Raw genomic sequence first — 27,146 nt, forward strand, 5'->3', positions numbered from 1 at the left:
AAGGGGACAGCCCGGGATTGGTCTCAACACATCAACATAGGGGAGGAGTGTGCGTGGCGGGAGATGGGGACAACCCTGGATTGGTCTCAACACTTCAACATAGGGGTGGAGTGAGCATGGAGGGAGAGTGACAAGGGGACAGCCCGGGATTGGTCTCAACATATCAACATAGGGGAGGAGTGAGCGTGGTGGAAGAGCGACAAGGGGACAGCCCGGGATTGGTCTCAGAGTATCAACATAGGAGAGGGGTGTGCGTGGCGGGAGAAAGGGACAGCCCAGGATTGGTCTCAACACATCAACATAGGAGAGGAGTGTGCGTGGCGGGAGAAGGGGACAACCCGGGATTGGTCTCAACACATCAACATAGGGGAGGAGTGTGCGTGGCGGGAGAAGGGGACAACCCGGGATTGGTCTCAACACTTCAACATAGGGGTGGAGTGAGCATGGAGGGAGAGTGACAAGGGGACAGGCCGGGATTGATCTCAAAGCATCAACATAGGTGAGGGGTGTGCGTGGCGGGAGAAGGGGACAGCCCGGATGGGTCTCAACACATCAACACAGGGGAGGAGTGAGTGTGGTGGGAGAGTGACAAGGGGACAGCCCAGGATTGGTCTCAACATATCAACATAGGGGAGGAGTGAGCGTGGCAGGAGAGTGACAAGGGGACAGCCCGGGATTGGTCTCAACATATCAACATAGGGGAGGAGTGAGCGTGGCAGGAGAGCGACAAGGGGACAGTCCGGGATTGGTATCAACACATCAACATAGGGGAGGAGTGAGCATGGCGGGAGAGTGACAAGGGAACAGCCCGGGATTGGTCTCAACATATCAACATAGGAAAGGAGTGAGCGTGGCGGAAGAGCGACAAGGGGACAGCCAGGGGTTGGTCTCCGAGCATCAACATAGGGGAGGAAGGAGCGTGGCGGGACAGCGACAAGGGGACAGCCCAGGATTGGTCTCAGAGCATCAACATAGGAGAGGGGTGTGCGTGGCGGGAGAAGGGGACAGCCCGGGATTGGTCTCAAAGCATCAACATAGGGGAGGAGTGTGCGTGGCGGGAGGATGGGACAACCCGAGATTGGTCTCAACACTTCAACATAGGGGTGGAGTGAGCATGGTGGGAGAGTGAGAAGGGGACAACTCGGCATTGGTCTCAACACATCAACATAAGGGAGGAGTGTGTGTGGCGGAAGAAGAGGACAGGCCGGCATTGGTCTCAACACATCAACATAGGGAAGGAGTGTGCGTGGCGGGAGAAGGGGACAACCCGGGATTGGTCTCAACACTTCAACATAGGGGTGGAGTGAGCATGGCGGGAGAGTGACAAGGGGACAGCCCGGGATTGGTCTTAGAGCATTAACATAGGAGAGGGGTGTGCGTGGCGGGAGAAGTGGAGAGCCCGGGATTGGTCTCAACACATCAACATAGGAGAGGGGTGTGCGTGGCGGGAGAAAGGGACAGCCCGGGATTGGTCTCAAAGCATCAACATAGGGGAGGAGTGTGCGTGGCGAGAGAAAGGGACAGCCCGGGATTGGTCTCAGAGCATCAACACAGGAGAGGGGTGTGCGTGGCGGGAGAAAGGGACAGCCCGGGATTGGTCTCAACACATCAACATAGGAGAGGGGTGTGCGTGGCGGGAGAAAGGGACAGCCCGGGATTGGTCTCAAAGCATCAACATAATGGAGGAGTGTGCGTGGCGGGAGGATGGGACAACCCGGGATTGGTCTCAACACTTCAACATAGGGGTGGAGTGAGCATGGCGGAAGAGTGACAAGGGGACAGCTCGGGATTGGTCTCAAAGCATCAACATAGGAGAGGGGTGTGCATGGCGGGAGAAGGGGACAGCCTGGTATTGGTCTCAACACATCAACATAGGGGAGGAGTGTGCGTGGCGGGAGAAGGGGACAGCCCGGGATTGGTCTCAACACATTAACATAGGGGAGGAGTGAGCGTGACAGGAAAGTGACAAGGGGACAGGCCGGCATTGGTCTCAACACATCAACATAAGGGAGGAGTGTGTGTGGCGGGAGAAGAGGACAGGCCGGCATTGGTCTCAACACATCAACATAGGGGAGGAGTGTGCGTGGCGGGGGAAAGGGACAACCCGGGATTGGTCTCAACACTTCAACATAGGGGTGGAGTGAGCATGGCGGGAGAGTGACAAGGGGACAGCCTGGGATTGGTCTCAGAGCATTAACATAGGAGAGGGGTGTGCGTGGCGGGCGAAGTGGACAGCCCGGGATTGGTCTCAACACATCAACATAGGGGAGGAGTGAGCGTGGCGGGAGAGTGACAAGGGGACAGCCCGGGATTGGTCTCAACATCACAACATAGGGGAGGAGTGAGCGTGGTGGGAGAGTGACAAGGGTAAAGCCCGGGATTGGTCTCAACATATCAACATAGGGGAGGAGTGAGCGTGGCGGGAGAGCGACAAGGGGACAGCCCAGGATTGGTCTCAGAGCATTAACATAGGAGAGGGGTGTGCGTGGCGGGAGAAGTGGACAGCCCGGGATTGGTCTCAACACATCAACATAGGAGAGGGGTGTGCGTGGTGGGAGAAAGGGACAGCCCGGGATTGGTCTCAAAGCATCAACATAGGGGAGGAGTGTGCGTGGCGAGAGAAAGGGACAGCCCGGGATTGGTCTCAGAGCATCAACACAGGAGAGGGGTGTGCGTGGCGGGAGAAAGGGACAGCCCGGGATTGGTCTCAACACATCAACATAGGAGAGGGGTGTGCGTGGCGGGAGAAAGGGACAGCCCGGGATTGGTCTCAACACATCAACATAGGGGGGGAGTGAGCGTGGCGGGAGAAGGGGACAGCCTGGTATTGGTCTCAACACATCAACATAGGGGAGGAGTGAGCGTGGCGGGAGAGTGACAAGGGGACAGCCCGGGATTGGTCTCAAAACATCAACATAGGGGAGGAGTGAGCGAGGTGGGAGAGTGACAAGGGGAAAGCCCGGGATTGGTCTCAACATATCAACATAGGGGAGGAGTGAGCGTAGCGGGAGAGCGACAAGGGGACAGCCCAGGATTGGTCAGCTCAACATAGAGACAGACTCTGAGTCAGATGAAGAAATTGACAGAACTGAACTTATTAGTGGACTTACTGTTTTTTGTAGCCTAGCAGCTTTCCCACAGCTTGGAAAACCATTGTGGCTGAATGGGCACCTGCCAGGGTGCACAGAGCTCAGTGCAGTGCGCAGAGATTCCTCGAAGCCAGGCAGCGGCAGAAGCCAGAGTCCAGCAAGGTCCTCGGAGCAGTCTCTCTCTCACAGCTTAGCCTGCTGGACACACAGAGTCACTGAAGGACCAGCCCTGCAAGAGAAGGACAGGTAGGGCAGGTGTGAGTCACACTCAGAGACAGGAAGGGCCAGGTGCACTTTACACTGAGTAGTAGGAGTATGTGTAGCGTGAAGACTGTCACCAAAATCATTTAGGACATCACTTGAACAGTCACAGTGTTACATAAGGAACTGAAGACAGTAACAACACATGGGAAAGAGTCAATGTTGCCTGAACACATGGGTTGGGTGTTCCTCGGCCAGACACTGCAAACATATAGTAACTGCATGAATTTTAAACATTTATATATGGTTTACCTTTGTACATTAACTGTATATCGGTGCACAGTGAGGAACAAAGCGTAACGTACGCTTATGTAGACACTGCAGACTGGTAAAGACCCTTTATACCTTTACTGGACGGACTGTTTCTAACCTAGAGGGTGTGTGCTTATGGGAAGAATAAGCAGCAGAATTCCTCGCATTGGCTCTGGGTGCGACTACTAGTGAGCAGGTTCCCAAGTATACCAGCTAAGTACACAAAAGTGTATTCAGTAGAAGGTAAAACATTTGAGGAACCATATCTACGAGGTGGGGTGATGGGCCTCTAAGGGTCAGATAACAGATTGAACTACCCTGTAGCATTCACTCCGTGGAAAACAGACAGGTGGGAGGAAAAAAAGGGCTATGTGCCAAGAGTGAGCTGTGAAATTCCAGCATTAGAAACTACTCTCTAATTTTCTGTGAAACTCCAGCGAGCAGTAAGCTGGCACTAGCCAGGCAGCTGAGCCAGCTGACAAACGAGGGATTTTCTTTGCCTGAGCAGCTGTTTCAAAGGCAACTATTGAGTTGCTTTTCTTTGCTTAGTTTTGCTTTCTTAACATACTTAACGTTTGAAGACCACTGCCCAGACATTTGACCCTTGGTTTCTTGACACCAAACACTGTACGTCTGCCTCCGTTTCCTTTCTTAAACTGTGATATCTGCAGCCGCAGCGGCATAGGAAGCCTATGTGTATGTGACTGATGTTCCATCATGTATGTCAGTGGCCTTCAACACGGTCCACCATCGGGCACTAATACTTAACTGCTTCCAGAACTGGGATACCAAAGGGACAGGGTTCTGCATACATACATGTGCATTTGTAAAGCACACGTTTACCCAGAAGCGTATGTTGGGACTGAATAACAGATATTTATTGTTAGCCATCTCAACTGTACTCATTTTATCGACCTCAGCAGAATGAAAGGCTGAGTGGACCCACCAGGATTTGAACCTGTGACCATGAGTTCGAATACAGACCCATACAGCGGAAACATTAGTCCACTAAGCCACTAGACCAGACCAGTTTCATTTCCTTCTACTCGGATAAATCCATGGGCCAGATAAACAAACTGCATTTCGCAGTATGTGAAGAATTACTACAGTAGTAAACACTCGTACTACAAATTGCTATTCACAAACGAACTGGCAGAGACCACAGCCACTCCTGGCTTTTCTATCCAGAGGTCTCTGTATATGTAGGTATATGTTTTAGGAATACATGTGGGAGGGACTGGGGAAAATACTTACTCCTAGGGGGTGGGATGTACGGACGAGTTTAGGAAGGAACATGCAAATATAACGATCAATTAACAAAAGAGTAAGCCTTTTGCTATTCACAAACTAAATCTCTAGAGTTAAACAAGCCATAACTGGGCTCAAACGAGATTAACACCTTAAGTGCTGCCGTCAGCCAACGGCCGTCGCGAGCACTACCTCCCCAGTGCTGCGCATGACCGTTGGCCGACGGGCCAGCATTCGTTCGTCGAACGTTCAGCACTGGACGCTGAACGTTCGACGCTCTTAAGGTGTTAAATGTAGTCCACCTCCACCTTGTAATAGGTCTTGTACAACACATGCAGTACAGTAAACAAGTAGTCACTGTAGCAACAATTTAAAAGTAGGAAAGAAATAGTGGCATTCACAACACCAAATTTGAAAATCTGCAATACATGCAGTTTATTTTGAAAACATAAATGACTTGTTATGGACAACACAATTGTCTATACATGTGAGACTAAATTCTTTTTGCAACAATGGTGCTCTGGTGGGGGAAGGGGAATAAGGGTGTTCAGGATCGACTTGAGTAAGTGAGGGTAATAGATAAGGGAGGGGTAATGTGCCATATATACATTACATTTACATAGTGAAACCTGTCCAGTCTATAACAGGCCAAATACTAAAGTCTCCGGATTTAAGATGGCAGGCTGAGTTTTGCATATGAGGGTTGCCTTGCGATTCCGTAGGATCTGCTTACCCACTTGTAAACCAAGGAAGGTTGTGCGTGTACTAATGACCGCTCCCTTAGCGAGAGCTTCATGGAGCCCACCCACCTCGATTTCACATCCTGATTCTACTTGCTGATACTAGATTGGGTGCTCTTTTACTCTATCCTGATGAAGACCCCACACTAAGGATTGAACTACCTTGAACATCTAAAGGGGTCGAAACGTTGACTAATGCCCACTTCAATTCAAGCTCTGACTACTGAAATTTATTATCAGTGTTTTTACAGTGCTATGTTTATATACTTTAGTATTTGGCCTGTTATAGGCTGGACAAGTTTCACTATGTAAATATAATGTATACATGGCACATTACCTCGCCCTTATCCATTACCCTCACTTTCTCAAGTCGATCTTGAACACCTCTATTCCCCTTCCCCCACCAGCACCATTGTTGCAAAAATAATTTTGTCTCACATGTATAGACAATTTTGTTGTCCATAACAAGTCATTGATGCTTCCAAAATAAACTGCACGTATTGCAGATTTGCACATTTGGTGTTGTGAATGCCACTATTTCTTTCCTATTTTTAAATTGTTGCTACTGTGACTAATTGTTTACTGTACTGCAGTTTTGACCAGGGTCAGGTAGCATTTCAGGTTACCCCATTGATACTTAACATTGTATCACATATGGCCTTCCTCAGGATCTGCAACTCATTTTGACAGAAAATAATGGAGATAGGGACATAAAATGCCTCCCAATAGGAAATAATATGGAAGAAATTAAATGTTGTTGTTAAAAAGGTATCCTAGTTTAAAATATAAATATTCTATAATTTTAAAAACAATTAACTGATTTATTTAAAAATAAAATGACACTTGTAAATAAAATGTTTTAATTTTTGTAAATTAATACAAACTCATATACCTATTAATTGAATGTAATACATACTGATTAACTATTAAGATGCTGGTGAGTTAAAGAAAATTGATAAAAAATAATATATATTTTCTATATTTATTTAATAAACAATTAATTTGATGAGCTAATGTGATTTAACATCTTATTTTATTATTTCTAGGTTAATGATATTTATTTTACATCAGCTTACATTTAAAAAATGTTGATAATTTTTAAGAATTGAAAAATTGTATTACATTTCTTTATACTTTCCAAAAGAGAGATAGTCGCCCCGATGGTGTAGATCACCGCCTAAGCGTAAAAAGTTATTAGTAATAACTTTACACTCGTTAATTCTATCTTAGATGTCGACACCCTCTGAACTGAGGGGATGAAGATATATAAGTCTGCACTTAGGTGTAAGTCTACACTCGTAAATGTTGACCAGTGAAAAAAAAAAACTTACACTTATATACAAAAGTAAATTTACATGTGAGTAAATATACACATGTAAATTTACCTTTGTGAATATGTCCCTCTTAAGTGTGCAAATAGACTTACCCTAGTCTCCACTTCTCCCTGTCACATAAGCATCACACAAGTCTCAATCAGGGCCGCTTAAGTTATATTCAACATGAAGTATTAACCTGGAGCAACTCAAAAGTTACTTCACCAGGAGACACCAAAGTTCACGAAGAAAGCAACAAAACACAACTTTAACTGAAAATATTCCTTGCCATTGGTCCATATCATGCCTGAAACTATTCAGACACAGCTACAGGACATCTACCATAAACTCAACCCTCCCAAGCTTCTTCCAGTCACTGGCAGCACACTGCAATGTCTGGTCCAGGCATGGCTCTGCGGCATGGATCTTCCAGTCCCTCAACCAGGTCAAATTTCTACACTTTTACATAGATTTCAGAAAAACACCCCAGGCCGCATGACGAAATAAAGTCTTCCTTCCCACAAAACTTCACCACGAGGGCCTTCCACCATCGCACATCAACAGGGTTAACGCCCTGCTACCTGGCCTCAAGTGTGCTCTGTACAGAGCGGCCCATCAGATCAACAACCACGAGAAACCAGAAGATGCCACCCACGCGCTGAACAAATGGAACTGGCTTCGTCTTCCATCAACTTCAAAGCTGGTTGTCTAATCCACAAAGTCTTCCCAGTGATGAAACCATGCTATTTGGCAAGCAAGATCAAACCCTCTGGCGGCGCTAGCAAAACACACCCACGCACCACACTTCAAAGACAATGAACCACCAAGAACACACTGAGAAACAGGCTTCCTTGAGGCCACGATCGTGCTCTGTAAATACCCAGACAAAATAAATAATGAAAACATTATTCCGATGCCGCTCAATGGATAGTTTAAGCTCAAGCCTTAACTTCCAAGATAATTGGTGTTGGACAGGCCACGTGAAAGGCTTGCTCCCTCCCCGCACGACCAGGCCCGAGCCTGGCTCTTCAGGTGTTACCCGCAACAACCCCCCGTTTCCCGTCTCATATGGGACCCCTGCCCCTGGACATCTCCCCATCATGGGCCCGATTCCCTACCGGCCCTCTCGCCCGGCCTGGGCGCCATCTTGGACACAGCACCACGAGGCCGCATGGCCTCCGATCGACCCCAACCCTGGGCCTGGCCAGGCCCCGACATCCCGGCACCACCATCCACCCAGGAGGTGAGCGGACTACTTGGCAGGTCAATGGGAGAAAGAGGTGTCGATGGCTCTCCCCCGCCAGGTGCCGATCGCCTCAGCTCCCCCGGGCGCTGGCTCCACCCCCCTGCTGGGTGTCTGGACTCCCTCATCCTGGACCTCCCGACCTCCAAGTGCGGGGGTCCGGACATCAAAGGGCGCCAGACCTATAACTGGGGCAGCTCCAGAGCAGGAAGGCAGTTGTATCCTGGAGTCGAGAGACGCAGTGAAGAACTCATCCTTGACGGACTACTGGCGCTGCCGTAGCCCTGCCTTGCGAACTATCGACCTGCCTGCTGGCGCTGCCGCAACCTTCTGAAACCTTCCTCGTCGTCGGGACCTGCTGGCGTGGCCGCGGACCGTTTGTAACCACCTCCTTCATCGGGACCTGCTGGCTCCGCCGCGGACCGTCGCTACCTTCAACCATCCCGGGACCTGCTGGCTCCGCCGCGGCCCGACCATCTAGAACGCCGAGCTCGAGGATTGTGAGCTATTTCATCTACCAGATTGGTAACGAGACTGTCCCGCTACCCTTTCCCCAACCAAGAGACTAGAATAGAGGGGACCCCTGAGTCCAGACCTCCTTGTACCATTTCACCGTACTTGAAGTTTTGCTTATAAAGAACGTTGAACCTTATCCTTGTGTGGTGTACATCTGTGGGGGGGAAGTTACTTGTCTGTACGATCGCTGGAGACGGCTCTCCCCGGAGACCTCTCCCCTTGTCCTCGGCCGACCCTCCAGGTCCCGTCTAACAATTGGCCTCTTCTTAACGTACTAGATCTTCAGCAGCAGAAGAGTGAGATATCACACCTGGCCACAGAGATTGAAGTGGGGAAAGGGGAACTGTGGATGGAGAATCAGATTGCGGGAATAACCTAAGGATTGGATTGGTGGGCGGAGTCAGGGGTCTGGTATGGTTGTTTAATGTTTAATATAGGTTATTGAAATTAAAATACATTCACAAAGTGGGATGTGTTTCCAACCACACTTAAAACTGGAATCACAAGAGATTCGTCTCTGAGCAGTGCAGTTCCGGTCCTTTTTCCACAAGAGCAGTTCAAAGATGAATGGCAAATATCCTACTTTGCAAATGTTGTCCACATAATTATGGCTCTGCCATATTTGCCACATAATACATCATCTGCTGCATAATCTGACCACATTTCCAGCAAAAGTGTTTCTTTCTCTTGTGGATCCATTTCACGGGGGACGAAATGAAGGAAATGAGAGGAAAGAGAGGGTAAGAGCCCTATCTTGAAGTCAGGGCTTTCATTCGGCAGGTGAGGAGGAGCAAGACAGAGACAGGAACAGGGGAAATAAGAGGAAGAAAGAGGGGGGCAGCTGACAGCGGCAGAGCAGGAGAAGTGGACATTGTCCTTGTCTTTTCTGGGCAAGAAGGAAGAGACAGTCCTTTTCCTTTTCTGCATACCCCGCCCCTCCCGGAACCGCCGAGACTTTATTTTTAGGCCTTGGCTATTTCTGCTGTTCTAGGATGCATTTTCAAAGTAAAATGGATAGGGAAGTGAGGAACAGATACTATTACATTGAAAAAGGAGGGGCACGCCGTGCCCTGCTGATTCCACCCACTTCAACCACTGCGCCTGGGATCCTGCAGCCGAAACAGGTCCGAGTTCTCACATCGGGTGTGCCAGAAAGGTTCCAGTGAAGATCTGAAGACCGAGGGACCCGTTACCACAGCAAAGCACACTGGCTGGACCATAGGGGTTCTTTCGATGCCCCTGTGTGGTCATACAGTCCCTTTTCTATGCCCTTTCTTTGTTCTTCTGTACAACACGCTGACGCGCCACAGTGTCATGGTGTACGCTTGATTTGAGGCGAGATCTCCAAGTGTATGAGCCAGGAATAAGAAGAAGATGTTGCAACGCAATGTGTCAAAGACCCTCGTTCGTTCTGGGATGAACTCGTTGAGAAATGTTCAAATGAGAGGCAGGGGTGAAACTGAACAAGCACTTGCTGAAGAGGGATTGTCCGTCTAACCCACAGCGCAGCAGGTCATATATGAATTAAGAATCCTTGGGTTATAGAAGCAGAAGGTGAGCATGCTACATATGCAGGCGGTATCTTGCATATGGTTAAACCTACTACAGAAGTTAGCAGACTGAGCAATTATTGAACAAGGCTAGAAGACCGTATCCTTTGTTGATATGACAGACTTCATGCAGATTTTCCCTTGCATGCCCTGTAGCCCAGCTTGGAAGGGTTAGGGATTCCATACAGTTATCTTGCAAAGCCAAAGTTCTCACATAACAAAGAAGGCACCAGGTAGATTTGACTGAGATACTCCACTGTCAGATCTGCCAACTACTGAGCTGCCTCTGCTGAGATGTCTCGACCATCACTACCTAAAAGCATGCTTGACTCCATCTGTGGCCCCACTCATGAAGTCTGAACTCCCGCTCCTAAAACGTACACTCCTTTGAACCATTGTGCCTGCTCCTATCCCCTGCTTTGTGCAAATGCCCTAGAAGATGTGCCTGCTACTGCCTGATCAGATTTATGGGTCTTGAGCATGGCACAACCTTTGAATTCCTCTGCTTTCTGCCAGGGACCACTAAAGTAGAGAGGAACTGATCACCAGGGACCAGCTCTTTGCATTCAGTGGTACTGAAGAATGAGCTCTGCGGCACACAGATGTCGGAGCCTCACATCTTGTATCACTGGGACAACAAGCATTGGTCTTCAACAAAGCCATGCTGAGGGGATATTAGGAGCTGCCTGACCTTTAGAGCAGGGCAGGGTCCATCTGTCTTGATCTGCTCTGAGGGGGACTTGAGGAACCGAGCATGGCCGGGACCATAAGAGTCCTTGGCAGGGGCGTGAACAAACTCCAAGGATTCAACTCAATGGCTTTGGACGAGGCAGACCGATGACTGTGTCCTGCACAGTACTTACCCTGGTGCACCTGCAGTTGATGCCCACTTGGTGCTTCTGGGGTAGCGCATTGAGGCAACTCCTCAAGGCTTTTTGATCCCTTCTACTTGTCCCTAAATGACACCTATCAGATTGAGCTAGGTGAATATCGTCATACAGGTGTGATGATAGGGGCCAGGGTATCAGAGCTGCCAGACTCCAGCCACAGGATGTGTGGGCACTTGGGTACCACCTGGCAGAGGAGTTCCATAGCTCCCAGGGTGACTGCAGCATCATGGAGGAGCTGGTTTCATCCACACCAGGGCGAGGCAGTCGTGCTGATGCTTTTCAGCCTTTGGTTCAGTTAGGCAGCATACAGTGAATTCTGCAACTCGAGCTATTTAGCACCTGGTTGACCTATGGTCATCTCTCATAAATGGACCACCCTCGATGGTAGGTAGGTGAAGCCACCCTTCACTCTGAAGTCTCATGTGCCATTTACTACCCCAGGAACCAGGCTTCCGGCCTTACACAGAGAGGCTTTATGATGACGCCCATGTCACGAAACCGGATTCTGGTTTGTTTGAGTTTATAGTGTGTACTCGAAGGAGCGATTCCAAAGGTCCCCCCCACCTCCCTCCCTCTACCTCCCATAATCCCTACCCTGGAGTACACATTCTGACCTCCTTTAACCCCTAGCCCTGCTCTGTTGAAACCCCCAGACAATTTCACAAAACGTACATGGTAAGATTGAAAATGGTATACACTGACTTGCAAACACAAGACTCCCTTTTGAAATATACGTTTGAAATGAATGGATTTATTATAAACTCTGGGCACCAATTTTCAGGCGTGTGTGTTGCTTCTTTTAACTGCATTTCGTGGCGAGTGGCGTTGAAACATGTTAGAAAGGCATCTTCGATTGTCAGCGATGGTGAAAAGCAGCGTAGTGGTGTCACCCGCAAAATGGCTCAGGGTGTTAAAATACTTTCCAGTGACCTGAAGGTTTCGACAAGAGCACAAACAGGAAAGGTCGAATGACCTTTCCGTCACTTTAAGGTCAATACATGGAGTAAAATTAAACTGAGTAATACTAAGCCCGTTTGTTTGAAGCGCTTAAAGGCAACACAACTGCAGTTTGCAGCACTATGTAAAATAACAAGCCATCAGAAATAAGCAGCTTTACTGAAATGGCCTGTAGTAGACCATGTGATGATAGTATGGCCACCTGTTTAGAGGCGCTAATACAAATACATAAGACTATATATAAGACTTTACCATTTACGTAAACATATATTAAACAGCATTGACTCACGAGGCCAGGATTATTGCAGGTCAAATGTAAGCACAGGAAGAACCAATAGGGGCTTCAATAGAGAACGCCTCCACCACGGGGCGCCCATGGAGCAATCTGCATATGTAAATCAGACGTATGCATGTGCAAATGCCCTTAGTTACGAGTGGCAAATCAGTTTTCTAATTCCAGAAGTGTTTTCGGCACTTGTAAATGGGCTGGCTCACATCCAGATTGTAATGTAAGTGAGGCAGTGATGGAGAGTGGCATCGGAATGGGATTCACAAAGGATTTCCGGGAGGGCGTCTTGAAGCCTGTGATTGGGTCTCAGCAGGACTTCGGAGACTCCTGCGGTTTCCTGAAAGTCATGGCTCGTCTTTCTTTCAAGTTCGTGCCCTGTGTGGCACAGAATGCTCAAAGCACTGCATTCTGGGTAGCGCCCGAGCCATCTCTTCAATAATTACTACACACTTCCTGGAGCAGGCAGCTGCCCTCGCTGATCTCTGCAGTGGGTTCAACAATGCCCACACACAAGGCCGACGCTCCAGGAAGCACTGCCTTTAAACTATGTACACATTGCATTCTTCGAATCATTGACGTAGGTAAACACAGCTCCCAGCTCCGCTGCAGACGCTCGGTGCGCTCTGAGACACACAGGGAATTGCCAGTATTGTGCAATCCGAGCAGGGCGCGTCAGTTTTCCAGTGCTATCTGCGGGGCCACGCTGCCCCAAAACAGTAGCCCCTTCTGAGTTGACTTGGACAACAAGCTCTGTGCCCAAGGCAGTGCCAGGCCCTTGTATTCTCACGTCACTCAGAGCCATAAACCCATATCTGGGATGCAGTAGTAAAGCAAAATTAAGCCCCCTATCCACCCCCTCCACCGCAGAATACAAGTCTCCCATTTCTTAAAGATAACCAGCGGCCTAGGGCTCACACCCCTCACACACACACACACACACACATAGGTTGCTGCACAGAGGGGCCTGCCAAATGTCCATGACGGGGTGTTTTTTGTTCTTTTTAACTCTTCTTAAGAATGTACCAGTGCCATTAAGGCCAGACTGCTGTCTCCCTCTGCAAAGAGCTCTGCCCTGCCAACACAAGGCTGCAGGTCTGTGCCCAGGACGAGGTGTCCTCCGCCAGAAGGGTCGGTGATGCCCGTGCAGTGCATGGAGTCTGTACCTTTGAAACTGTGCCCTCTGCCCAGGGCTCTGTAATGCCGACACGAGGCCTGGGTCTGTGGCGGGGCATGGTGCGCTCCTCTCAGAACACACGGAGTTGTGCTACATCAAAAGAATCGTATTGGTTACAGCACAAACATGAAGGGGGTCCTGCCATTTAAAGAACAGATGGAATAGAGTGCGACCTCGTTTACATGCTTAAGCCTGATTACATATGCATCCTAAGCGTTCAGCAGGGCACACAGGCTCTAACTTTAGTATTAAATGTTTTTATTTACCAATACAACAGGACATAATACAGTAGCGTTGTAAAAGGGTCGCTAGTCAGTCCACTGACCAACCAGTAGTTTAGCATGAGGGGAAGGAACAAGACATTAGTCATGACACGGGGAACCAATGTTATACACAGCAAGCCGCCTACAACCCAACATGGGCCGGCTGCGTCATAAACCCTGTGAAGCTAAGAGGCGTCTCCCATGCACAACGTCAGTCCCACCCCTTTGAGGAGGCATAGGTCCTTTACCAGTACCGAACACCCCGAGTCCAGTCGGCCTCCACTTCAGAGCCTTTCCACTGCCATATCACCCCTCAACCAGCCTAAGGCATGTATCACCTCAATCACCTGCAATAACCAAAAAGAAGAACCCCCCCCCCCCCCCAAACACCTCCCATCCCTGCCCGAAACCCAACAAGATCCCGCCCTCCCCTATAACCTCTCCCACCCTCCCCTTCCCAACCCCCCCTCCCTCCCCCCGGGTCCATGGTCCTCGTCTACTCCCTCCGTCGGCCTCATCCAACCTTCGGGCCGGGTCCTTCTCTTTAATCTCCTCCACAGTCTCCGTCAATCTCAACAGTCGGAGATATTTCGGACACGTGACTTCGGTGAACTCCGAAGCCAATAAAGATAGAAATGGCTTCCATTGCTCCGCATAGCGGGCCCCCTCTCCCGCCCTGGACAACAACAGTTTTTCCATGCCCAGAACCATCCAAAGGCGGTGAAGCCAGCCTTGGTATGTAGGGATTTGCTCTGACTACCAGTGCGCCAAAATATTCTGCATTGCTGACCCCAACGCAATGGCAATCAGGCGACCCCTCCGTGATCGTAATGGATATGTCAGCGCGTTAGGCAGCCCCAGGAGGACATAGGAGGGAAAGCGTGGGATTTCTGTCTCGAAATGAGTGTCTACCTCCGTTAAGATCTGGCCCCAGTATTCTTGTACAAATTTACACTCCCATAGTATATGGACTAACGTGCCCACCTGACCGCAACCACGCCAGCATAGGGGGTCCTTGCTACTGTCCATCTCATACAGGCGTTCGGGGTGTAGTATCAGTAGGTCGCTATCTTCGTGAGAGTGTCAGTAAGTCCCATATGGTAGGCCGAATGGCGCGCCCTGTAGTACACCCCCTCCCACTCCTTGAGAGTAAGGGATCTCCCCAGCTCCCGCTCCCAGCGCACCCTGCTTGTGTTGTAAGTGTATCTGTGTTTGCACATGAGCGTTTTATATAGATCCGAGATCAGCTGCTTGTCTGTGGAGTGGGTGATCAACCAATACATCAAAAGCAGTCAAGCGCCTATTCGCCGAGTCTCTCACAGTGGTATTGAGCGCCCAGTGCCTGACCTGTAAGTATCGGAGTCTTTCTGATTCCGGTAGGCCGAACTCCTGGCGGAACTGTGGAAAGGGAACTGCACCGTCTGGGCCATAGATATGGTGGAGAGCGCGACAACCGGCAGGCTTCCACCGCGCGAAAGCTCTTTCGTCCATCCCCGGCTGAAAGTCCGGATTCCCCACGATGGGGGTGAGGGGCGACGGGAGGGTGGTAAGTTCCTGGCTAACCCCCACTCGGTCCCAGATCTCCAGCGGTACTCGCGTGATAAAGGACGCATAGAGATTAGGGGGCCTGTGCTCTTGACGCATAAAGGGAATCCCCTGCAGGGTCCGTCCGGCGACAGCCTGATCCTGGAACAACCAGTGTTTCTCGGATTCCCATCTAACCCATTCCACCAGGAGGCGCAACTGAGTCGCCTGAAAATACGTTACCAGGTCTGGGATCCCAATCCCGCCTTGTTCTGGTGCCAACATTGCTATTCGCAGCTTCATACGGGGCTTCCTCCCATTCCATATAAACTGCGACAATTCTGACTGAATCAATTTTATCCAGCCCCGCGGAGGCGCGAGGGGGATCGTACGGAAAAGGTATAGTATTTGAGGTAGGACCGTCATCTTGACTGCCGCTACCCTACCCAACCAGGACAGCGGGTAATGTCTCCACTGTCCCAACTCGCGTCTGATTTTCTGCCTCAATTGGGAGTAGTTGATATCCACGAGGTCAGTATGGACGGCGCCAGTTGTATCCCAAGGTATGGGACCGCTTCCGAAGCCCACTGTATGGGGAATGCCGCCTGTAGACAGGAGCTCGTGGCCGCCTCCAGCGACAGGTCAAGGGCCACGGACTTAGTCATATTCACTTTGAACCCTGAGACCCAGCCGAATTGCGCACGGTCAGCAAAGCACGCAGGGAGGGAGTCCCGGGGGTTGGCAAGCGATATCAGCACATCATCGGCGTACAAGCTTATAGTGTGGACATCCCCCCGAACTGGATTCCCTGCACCCTCGGGTACGATCACAGCAATTGTGCGAGAGGCTCCATATAAAGGGCGAATAAAAGAGGGGAAAACGGGCAGCCCTGTCTGGTGCCTCGCTCGATCCTGGACCGGGGAGACGTACAGCCATTGACCCGGACCGTGGCTGAAGGGAATTTATAGCAGTTCAACACCCTGGTCCGGAATTTGGGGCCCATACCGGCCTTCACTAACAACTTCTCTAAGTAGGGCCAGTGTACCCTATCAAATGCCTTCTCGGCATCAATGGCCAGCATCATGTATTCTCCATCCGTGCGTTCGGCTTTTTCGAGGAGGTGAAAGGCCCTTTTGGTATTGTCTGAGGTCTGGCGCTCCGGAATGAATCCAGACTGATCTGGATCAATCAGCCCCCCCATGTACGGTCCCAAGCGTGAGGCGAGGTTCCCGGTGTAGAGCTTAAGATCCACATTTAAGAGAGAGATGGGCCTATATGCTCCACATTCTGCATGGTCCTTACCCGGCTTGGGTATCACAGCGATCGACGCCTCCAGTAGGTCACTCGGGATCGCCCCCTCCTCCGCAAAGGAGGTGAAGAGTCGAGCGAGCAGCGGGGCCACCTGGCCACAAAATGTTTTATAAAAGCTCGCCGGAAAGCCGTCCGGGCCAGGGGTTTTGGCCGGCTTGAGGCGAGAAATGGCTGAGATCACCTCCTCCGGACGAATGTCTCTCTCCAGGCATTCCATCTGGTCTTGTGTCAGAGCCAGTATGGGGATATCCGCCAAAAAGTCTGCTTCCGCCGCCGGATCCGGTGGGTCAGCCACGTATAGCTCTGCACAGATTGCGCTGAAGGCCCCAGCTATAGCATGATCACCTGTTACCTTCGCCCCATCCTTTCCCCTTATCTCTTGCACTTCCCGACTACATGTGACCTCACGTAATTTATGCGCCAGCAGACGCCCGCATCTGTCCCCACCTGTGTAATATGCGTGACGCAGTCGCAAGGCTGCAAATTCTGCCCTATCTAAGTCCTGGGCAGCGAGCTGCTGGCGCGCAACTTTCAACTGCCGCCATATTCTTGGGGCCCCAGTCCTCCTATGTATCTGTTCCAATTCCCTGGTCTGCCGGGTAAGCTCGTCTCTTTCGGCCTGACGTTCCACATTCTCCGCTGTCGAGACAGAAATAAACTCCCCCCTAAGTACAGCCTTCAGCGCGGCGCACTGTGTAGCCAACATGGTGTCAGCGTAACTGTTATGGGAAAGGTAGTCCGCTATTATGTTCTGGATCTTGGAGACCACCACCTTCCTGTGCAGCAACGACTCGGGAAGGCGCCAGACCCTATGGGAGCGCTGCGCAGCAGGCTTGGAAAGGGTGACCGCTACCGGCGCGTGGTCAGAAAGGGAGGCTGTACCGATGTCGATGCTAGTGACGAGTGCTTGAGTAGCTGTGGAGACAAGCAGGTAGTCTAGGCGTGCATACGTTTTATGGGCAGCTGAATAATATGTGTAGTCCCTCTCCCCGGGGTGGAGCGTGCGCCAAAGGTCCACTAACCCCAAGTCCCTCACGTGGGCCAAGCCTGCGGCTGTGAGCGCCCTTACCTGTGCAGTGTGTTGACCAGACCTGTCTAATGCATTGTCAAAAACCAGATTCAAATCCCCACCCAGCAAGAGGTAACGGTCTGTCGTGTCAGTGATGTTAGTAAGCGCTCTGTGTAGGAACTTTTCCTGACCTTCATTGGGCCCATATATCGTGCCAATCGTGTAGGTCACATCCCCCATTGCGAACCTGTACACTAACTGTCGTCCCTTAATTTCTGCAGTCTTGCCTAAAACTTTGCCCCTAAACTTCTGTGCCACCAGAATTGCAACTCTTGCCTTTTTATCAGGGTACGAGGAGAAAAATTGAAGGGGGAATCTAGAGGACCGAAACCGGTGACAATCCCTAGCTAGGAGATGTGTCTCCTGGAGGAGGCAAATGTCTGCCTGAGACTGCCCCAGTTGGAGCAGGATCGCTTTGCGCTTGACTGGGTTATTCAACTCCCTCACATTTAATGTGAGGACAACTAAATCAGCCGCCATCATCATATGGAGTGTAACCATTCCCCAGCCCATGAAGCAGCCCCGTGAGTTCCCACTCAAGCGTCTCAGGACCTCTCCTCCCTCGCCCGTTTCCAAACACTGGGATAAAGACCAACCCTTCTGACAAGTGCACCATGGACCAAACACCCACCCCATCCCACGCCCCATCCCACCACCCCCACAACTGCAAACTTTTGTAGTCCTTCATCCAGAGATGAAAAGGGAAAAAACCCAGCACGGGGTAGTCTTACTAGTCTATCCGAAAGCGCTCTCCCGCCAATGGCCGTGCAGTCTGAACAGGTACCCAGGCCACCAGGTCTTAGTAGCCCCTTCACCCCTTAGGGTCTGTACCACTATCTACGGCGACAGCCTCCACAGCTGCTCTCTGGCCCGCTGCAATCACCGTCGCCGGGGGCTTCTTCACCCGCTTCCGTCTTCGTTGCTGGCGCCATCGGGGCCTGAGCTCGTCCGCCTCCGTCGTGGCGCTCGTACCTCTTATTCCTCGTCGGGCTGTTGCAGACCTAACAGACGGCAGGCCTCTGAGACCGACCTGATCTGGTACTGTTTGTTCTCGAGCCTGAAGATGAGACGAAAGGGGTGTCCCCAGCATTATGGAATGTTCTTCTGTTGCAGATGGGATGTGACCGGTTTGAAAAGACGACGCTTGTGTAACATGAGAGCCGCTAAGTCCTGGAATAGCAGCGGCGACGTTCCCTGAAACGTGAGCGGGTGCTTCTGTCGTGCCTTCTGCAGTATTTCTTCCTTAGTACTGTAGTCTTGGACACAGACCAGTATGTCCGGGGGGGCGTTGTCGATGCCCAGGGGGGCCCCGCTCTATGTGCCCTATCAAGGTGGAGGACCGAGTCCAATGGCCGCCCCAGCACGTGATTGAAAAGTTCCCTGGCATAGCGAAACGTGTCTTGGGTGGCTTCGGACATAGCAACCTTCCGAATACGGATGTTGTGGCGCCTAGAGCGATTCTCCAGGTCCTCCATGTGGAGCTGAAGGTCCACTTGTTGGTCATGAAGGCGGATGATTTCTTGCTGCAGGGCCGCTAGCTCAGTATCCTTATTATCACTTTTGGTTTCAAGGTCTGCCACACGTTCCCCTATTCCGTCCATCTCCCGCCGCACCTCCTTAATTTCGCTGGCAAACTCCGTCTTGAAAGTTTGAATGTCGTCCCGTAGGGATGTAAAGAGGGACTCCAAAAATGCCTTTGTGATGGGTTCTGATCAGCTGTCTACGCTCTGCTCCATTTTCTTTGAGCTCGGAGTCGCAATGTCTTTATTTTGGGCAGTCTGCGTTTTCGCAAAGAGATCTTTCACAGTTTTACCACGGGCGGCCCTGCCAGCGGACATCTCTCAACCCTGGAATGCTCGCTGCTCCGCGGCCCTGAACCCCTTTCTCACTGCAGGAAGTGTTAGGCCAGGGCCTCCTCCTTGCCGAACCTGCAGAACTGCACTTCTTTGCCACGGCGTCGGGGCCTTCAACCCGCAAGGTCTGACGCTCTCGCCTCTCGCTTGCCGTGCCAGCACTCGAGCTCCTACCTCCAGCGCAGACCTACTCCGCACCCTGTGTAACTGGCCGCCTCCACTCGTCCCCGAGAGGCCCACCCTCTCCTCCGGGCACCCTAGTCGCGGTCGCCGGCGGCCCCGGCGGCCTCCCCCTCACCTCCGCAAAGCCACCAGACTAGTATGCGCCTGGTCCTCCTCTCACCACAGTAGTGGCCGTAGACCTCGATCAATAAATGGTCGACAGCACCGCTGAGGCCGCGGGACTCCAGCGTCACTCCGGCACCCTCCAGATGGCGTTGCGGCCCTCACTGGACAAGCGGGACACAGGTCTCCAACGGCTCTGCAAACTTGCCGTCCACACCTCCGGACCGACCTGCTCCTCAGTGGTACACACTCCCTCGTGGGCTCACTTTGCCGACATGTGATCCCCAGGCCCCCTTGGTGGCTCCCAGGGCCGCAGCACACAGACAGATCACCGCAGCGCCTCTGCCACCCCTCCGGCCAACTCTCCTGCTCACCGGGCTGCTCGTCGCCACCAGGCCTCCGAGGGCGCGGGATCTCACCCCGGCTTCCGTCCGCAGCTTCGGGCCCCTGCTGCGGCGCTCCAGTGACTCTCGCTCCGCCGTAACCACCGGACCAGAGCTCGCCGAGCCCGGGCCCCGTGAAATCGCTGCTCACGCCGCCATCTTGGCCACGCCCAGTCTCGATCTTTAGACAAGAGTGCTATTTCTCTGGAAACTAAACTTACAGCACCTGCCATTACAAAGATCTACACATATCTTAAATATTCAGGCATTGCACAGGAAGGCTATCCCTCAAGTTACACAGAAGTTAAAGACTCAGGCATTACACAGCAGAGCTATCCCTCAGGTTACACAGAAGTTAAAGACTCAGGCCTCACACAGCAGAGCTATTCCGCAGGTTACACAAAAATAAAAAACACAGGCCTCACACAGCAGAACTATCCATCAGGTTACAAGCAACACGGCTCAGGTCTTAGAAAACAGAGGTATCGCTTAAGTTAGACAAAGTTTACAGGCCCAGTCTTCGGAGTAAAGAGCTATCCCTCCTGACACGGACACTACAAGCTCACGTCCCAGATGGCGGAGCTATCGCATAGACACAGGCCTAAAAGGCAGAGCCACCCTGCATGTCACACAGAGCAATAGAGTTTGCATAAGACATCAGAGCTATCGCGCATATAACATACCTCAAAGGCTTTGACTTCAGACTGGAGAAATATCTCTCAAGTTACAAAAAGATTGCAGGTGTTGGCTTAAGAAAGTAGAGTAAACCTAGAGACCATACAGGGTTAATCCTCCGAAAGCACAGCTATCTCTCATTCTACACAGAACCTACAAGTCCAGGCCTCACATAGCCTAGCGATACCGTAGGGGTCTCAGACGTTACACGAGGAGGCCTCAGACAGCCGAGCTAACCCACGGTTCCAGAACTCAACACCAGATCCGACAATCCAGGGATGAACGCAGCAGAACAATCCCTCAGATCGCACAGTTCCTATCACATGGCAGGTAAAGGCAACACACATCAACCTTGCTAGCTAGCTGCCCAGGATCACACCAAGTGTCCGCACTGTCACCGGGGCCTTATCGCCTGAAACCCAGTCCGCAGCATGGCCTGTCCACTCTGTACCCTGTCCGGTCTGTTCTCAGACGCTGCAAGATGAAATGTCAGTATTCAGAGCTCACTCTGGTCTTAATAGCACTGACTTGACAGTGCAGCTCTGTGGAAGACCTACGGTCACAATTCTTTCAAATATACATAGAGTGGACAATGGCAGTGCACCCTGGAGCATTTCCCGCCTCATGCTATTATTGGCTATGTGGTGCACCATACCACTTACTCTGAATTGTTTGCATTACTAAGTGTAGAGACTGTTTTACATCTCAAAAGCACACAGAACCCTCCCATTAAAGTACTTTATCGAATAGGTTCATTGTACACAGAAAGCGATCGTTTATGATTTATTTGTTTTTTTCACTGCAGGAGAGTTTTTAATTTTTATTCAGGCTGCAAAATGCAAGCCAGGTCTATTGCCTTTGACGGTGCTGGTTTATTTTTGTTCGATTTTTTGCACTGGTTACAAAGCAGTAAATAATGTATCTTGCACGACATACTAATGCTAAGCCTTTAAAATAATCTTTCACTTTACTCATCTCTCTTGCACTCATTTTTCTCTCCTTCTCTCTTTTTTTATGTCTTTTTCTGCGACTCTCTCAGCCTCCCTCCCACCACTATGCCGTAAAATAGGTGGTTTCTTTGCAACGGGGATCCACTCCTACGTACTCCCCGCTTCTCAAGACGCAGTAAAGTTCATACTCAAGGTCATTGTTCCAGGAAACGCTGATTAATTTCAACTTCGTGCAAAACACGTCTTTCGAGTGATGATCGTTGGCAGGTGTGCCTCCCAGCTGCTCCGCAGATGCACCTGTGCTCTGAGAAGGGAAAGGGCCTGCTCAGTTTTCTGCCCTCCGATTTGCAGGAAACAACCCGCTTTCTTATGCCATCAACGTTTCTACCCTTGGGAGATACCTGTCCGTCTGAGCCAATCGCCCACCTCGTTAGTACAAGTAAATGAGACCCTTTCCTAGATAGGCCACTAACCAAGAAAGCGCGGAAGTGACTTGGTTGAGCCAATAGAGGTGGAATGGTCACTCTGATGCTTCATGGTGCTTTAGGTTGTTAATTACTACAAAACATCGTCCTAATGAGGTAAACCAAAGGTGTATAAACGTTTCTTGAGCTGGTGAGATTTCTGTCAGACCCTGCGTCCCCGGTGAGTTCGGGAAGGTTTATATCCGATGAGCGGTCGGGAGACACGATGCAGCCCAAAGCCTCGGCCGCCGATCCCGGCTGACCTCGCTCTTCGGAGCACCCACCCAACATGTCGCAACCCGCACCGGGGCGGGTGTGGGCAGGGCAGGGTGCGCTCACAAACACCGCCTGTGCCGCCACGGCCTCTCCCAGCGCTCGAGAGGACACCCCACCCTCGCAGCACGGAGCACCACAGGGACGGGTCCCTCACCCAGCCAGAGCCTCTACTGGCTGTCACTAAAGAAGAGAGCTAAGCCGCCAGGTCCTCTCTCAGCCTCTACTGGCTGTCACTAAAAACCAGAGCGGGGCCCTCCCTCAGCCTCTACTGACTGTCACTAAGAAGAGCGCCAGGTCCTCTCTAAGCCTCTACTGGCTGTCACTAAAGGAGAGCGCGGGACCCTCGCGCAGCTAATACTGGCTGTCACTAAAAACGAGAGCGGGGCCCTCACTCAGCCTCTAGGGCGGTCACTAAAAACGAGAGCGGGGCCCTCACTCAGCCTCTACTGACTGTCACTAAGAAGGCGCCAGGTCCTCTCTAAGCCTCTACTGGCTGTCACTAAAGGAGAGCGCGGGACCCTCACTCAGCTAATACTGGCTGTCACTAAAAACGAGAGCGGGGCCCTCACTCAGACCCTAGTGACTGTCACTAAGGAAGAGTGCAGGTCCTCACTCAGCTTTTAGTGAGTGTCACTAAAGAAGAGCACAGGACCCTCTAGCAGTTTCTAGTGGCTGTCACTAGAGGAGAGACTTGTAGGGGGGACAGCCCTAAAGGAGAGCGCGGACCCTCACTCAGCCTCTACTGACTGTCACTAAAGAAGAGCGCGGGCCCTCACTCAGCCACAAGTGGGGTCACTAAAGAGGCCTCGAATGACACCTAACACCGCGTCACAACAGCGGGGGGTGCTACCTCACATTTTATTTTATTTGGGAAATTTGTTAAGCGCACAAATACCCGAGGTTGTCTCGGCGCTAGCCAGTGTCTAAAACAACACGCTGACTAGCTGTCCACAGAGGGAGCACTGGCCCAAAGCATCACCCAGTGCTCCCGCCCTCTTTATCTGAAGAAATGTGCAGAACCTCGTGCGTTTAGGAAAGCCCTGAAAACAAAGCTTTTTAATCAATGGTATTGTCTTCTTTCTCCTCATGTCACGATCTTCTGGCGTCAGCCTTTCGCTCTTTTCGTCTCTTTTTTCTTCCGAAGCAAAAGCGCCTTTACACCTTTGGACAGTAGTGCGCAACCAAAAATAATTTTCATTTCAATGATACCTAAGTACATGTCCCGCTGGCATAGGCAGATCCTAGATTGCCACCCCACGCACTGCCTATGACAACACCCTGTCTACCTGCCATCATCAGGGGAGCTGGCTCAAAGTATCACTCACCGCCCTCAAATGGCACCCGGCCTGCCTGTCTCACGTAGGCATTGGTAATGGTGTTGGCACACAAGCTGCTTTTAGCCCCGGGACGACATGAGCTACACTGTTAACAGCCTGGGTTCTGCCACAGGGCCTCAACCATCGCCCTCCCTGGGATGTCTCCTTGCTGGCTGTTAGCAGCCAGTGTGCTGGCAGGACCTCACCGAGTCCTAAAATGACACCAGAGGGACTTGTTTCATGAGAGTTCTCACTCATACGATGACGACTTTAGTTCAAGCATTGGTTATCAGCTGCTTCGATTATTATATTGCCTTATTAGCTTCCACCAATGAGACCTTAATGAATAAACTGCAGGTGGTTCAGAACACGGCAGCCCGGCTTATTACCAATCTTCCACCCAAGTCAACTTCTTCTCCTCTTTTGCACTCTCTTCGTCGGATGCTAATCCACAAAACAATTATTTTTTAAATTTGCTGTCTGACACACAAGTCTTTACGTGGCAGAGGCCCGAGCAACCTGTCTTCAGAGTTTTTGCCTTATCGGCCACGTAGACTGTTAGGATCCAGCGACAAAGCCCTGCTTACAGTCCCCGGATAAGAAAGTCTCTCTCTGGTGGAAGATCCTTTTCCTACTTAGCCCCAATTTATTGGAATAAGTTTCTGCTTCACTCACGTTAATGTACTGATCACTTTATATTCAGGAGATTTCTCAAGACTGAGCTGCTTGCGGCCTTAGAGTCTAGCCTGCCTGTTTATGTTCTGAGCTGTGCCGAGATACCCCTTCCAGGGTGATTCATGCACATTATAAATGAAATTAACATAACCTCATAACACCCTCACCCTACGCACACCCCTCCATGACGCCGGAATCCAAGGGAAGGCCCTGGACAGCACCACATCCTTCCTCTCCGGCAGAACTCAGAGCATCCGCCTCCCCCTTACCACTCCAATGCCACCAAGATCATCTGCGGCGTACCCCAGGGCTCGTTCCTCAGCCCGAAATTGTTCAATATCTACATGGCACCTCTCGCCCGTCGCCAGTCAACATGAGCTTAACATCATCTCTTTCACCGACGACACAAAGCTGATCATCTCCCTCACCAAACACCCTCACACAGCTAAAACCAACCTCGAAGAAGGAATGAGGGCCATTGCCGACTGGATGAGGAACAGCCGACTGGAGCTGAACTCAAACAAAACGGAGGTCCTCATCCTTGGGTCTACCCAGTCGGACTGGGACGACTCCTGGTGGCCGACCGCACTCGGAACTGCCCCGACTCCCAGACTCCCACAGACCACGCGCACAACCTAGGGGTCATCCTCGACTCCACCCTTACCATGACTAAGCAGGTCAACGCCATCTCCTCCTCCTGCTTCAACACCCTCTGAATGCTACGTAGGATCTTCAAATGAATCCCCACTGAAACAAGAAGAACAGTCACCCTGGCCCTCGTCACCAGCAGGCTGGACTACGGAAACGCCCTCTACGCTGGAGCATCGGCCAAGCACCTAAGACGGCTGCAACGCATCCAGAATGCCTCGGCCCATCTGATCCTCGACATCCCCTGCCGCAGCCACATCACTACCCACCTGAGAGACCTACACTGGCTCCCCGTCAACAAGAGGATAACCTTCAAGCTCCTCATCCACGCACACAATGCCCTCCACGACGCAGGCCCAGCATACCTCAACAGACGACTCAGCTTCTACACCCCCACCCGCAAGCTCCGCTCTGCCGACCTCGCCGTCGCCGCGGCACCCCACATCCGAAGAACGACAGCTGGAGGCAGATCCTTCTCCCACCTCACCGCCAAGACCTGGAACACCCTTCCGACCAACCTCCGGCAGACCCAAGACCTACTGGCCTTCAGAAGACTCTTCAAGACCTTGCTCTTCGATCAGTAGCACCCCCCCCCCCCCTCAACCAACCCCCAGCGCCTTGAGACCGTCACAGGTTTGTAGTGCGCTTTACAAGTGTCCTGATTGGTTGATTGTTGCTCAAGTATCAACAACTCCCTCCTACGCTTTAGTGTATTCCTGTCCCCACTCCCTGACCTAGTGAGCTCCTTCAATCTCACCTGTTGTAACTATGCTGATAAGAACTGGATCATCTTAAAACTTGAAAAACCAACAGACCTCCGGCCTAGGGGTTGCATTTTTGGCAGCCAACTAATGGATGGTAAAAAAAAATCACTTTGAGCGTAACTCAGCAAAAATGGAAATTCTCATTTTTGGGCAAGGTAGCATTACAACCCTCTGTCTGCCTTAAGAACTAGGACTGCCACCACCCACAATAAAGGAGATTAAAAACACTGGTGTGACTAAGGACGCCAAGCCTTCTCACAGTGAAAATTTGTATTTGTATTTCAGATTTATAAAGCGCATAAAGCCATCAGGCATCAAAGCGCTAACACTGGCCTGAAACCAACAAAGGGAAGCTGCATCACAAAGAATGAAAAAAGAACCATGGTTTGAGTGCTTACGAAACACAAGAACACAAACTCACAATAGGTCTAGGGGGCGAGTTCCATAACCTGGTCGCAGCCACAGAAAACGCGCAGCTGCCCCATCTAGCCTTCTGAAACGTGGGGATGATCACCGTTCCCAGTGCAGCGGGTCTAAGTTGTCTAATTAGCAAATACCAGTTAAAGGCGTCTCTCAAATACCCAGGGCCCTGCTGGTGGAGGGCCTTGTGCATCATACATAGCGCCTTGAAAATCACCGCTTCCTAACTGGAAGCCAATGGCGTGACTTACATTGTACCAGCAAAGCAGAACCTCAGATCCGAAATGGCCCCACTCCTGGACATTCTTCCACTCAAAAACATGCATTGTAAGAAGCTCCTTCTTTGTTCAGAAGTGCAAGCTCTGGCAAAAGGTCCTAAAAAACAAGGCCTATCAACAGCCATCGAGAATTCAGAAAGGCACTTAAGACTGGCTGATCCCAAAATCTTGATTCGACCATGTTACAGACTACAAATTAATTTGTTTGTATACACAGCACGCAAAACTATCCCTACGCTCTTTTTGCATACTGCTCCAGTGCATAAGGCGCAGACACATACTGCGGCATCATGATTGGAGCACATCTCCAGGTCTCGTGCGTGACATCCTAAGACTCCACTCATGGGTGATTCCTCAACAAACACCTTCTTTCCAAGCTGTGCTCAATTTGAGCCGGTGGTTACAGGTGCAGCCTGCAGCCACTCGTTTTTGAGGACCGGCACTTATTTTTCTCAACAAACTTTGATCCG

The 27,146-nt window shown here is 51.0% G+C and overlaps 1 protein-coding gene across 3 annotated transcripts in view; it reads right to left on the reverse strand.

Moving 5' to 3' along the window:
- The window catches only part of LOC147701490 (MOB kinase activator 2-like), a 163,987-nt gene that overhangs the window by 29,032 nt on the left and 107,809 nt on the right, over positions 1–27,146 (reverse strand). For all 3 annotated transcript variants that reach the window (XM_086930182.1, XM_086930181.1, XM_086930180.1), the window contains exon 2: positions 3,111–3,318. In XM_086930182.1, the coding sequence (XP_086786308.1) occupies positions 3,111–3,154 (44 nt within the window). In that variant the 5' untranslated portion in view covers positions 3,155–3,318. The remainder of the gene's footprint in view (positions 1–3,110; positions 3,319–27,146) is intronic.

Source organism: Lissotriton vulgaris, chromosome 7 (genome assembly GCF_964263255.1).
Source record: "Lissotriton vulgaris chromosome 7, aLisVul1.2, whole genome shotgun sequence".
Lineage (NCBI taxonomy): Eukaryota > Metazoa > Chordata > Amphibia > Caudata > Salamandridae > Lissotriton > Lissotriton vulgaris.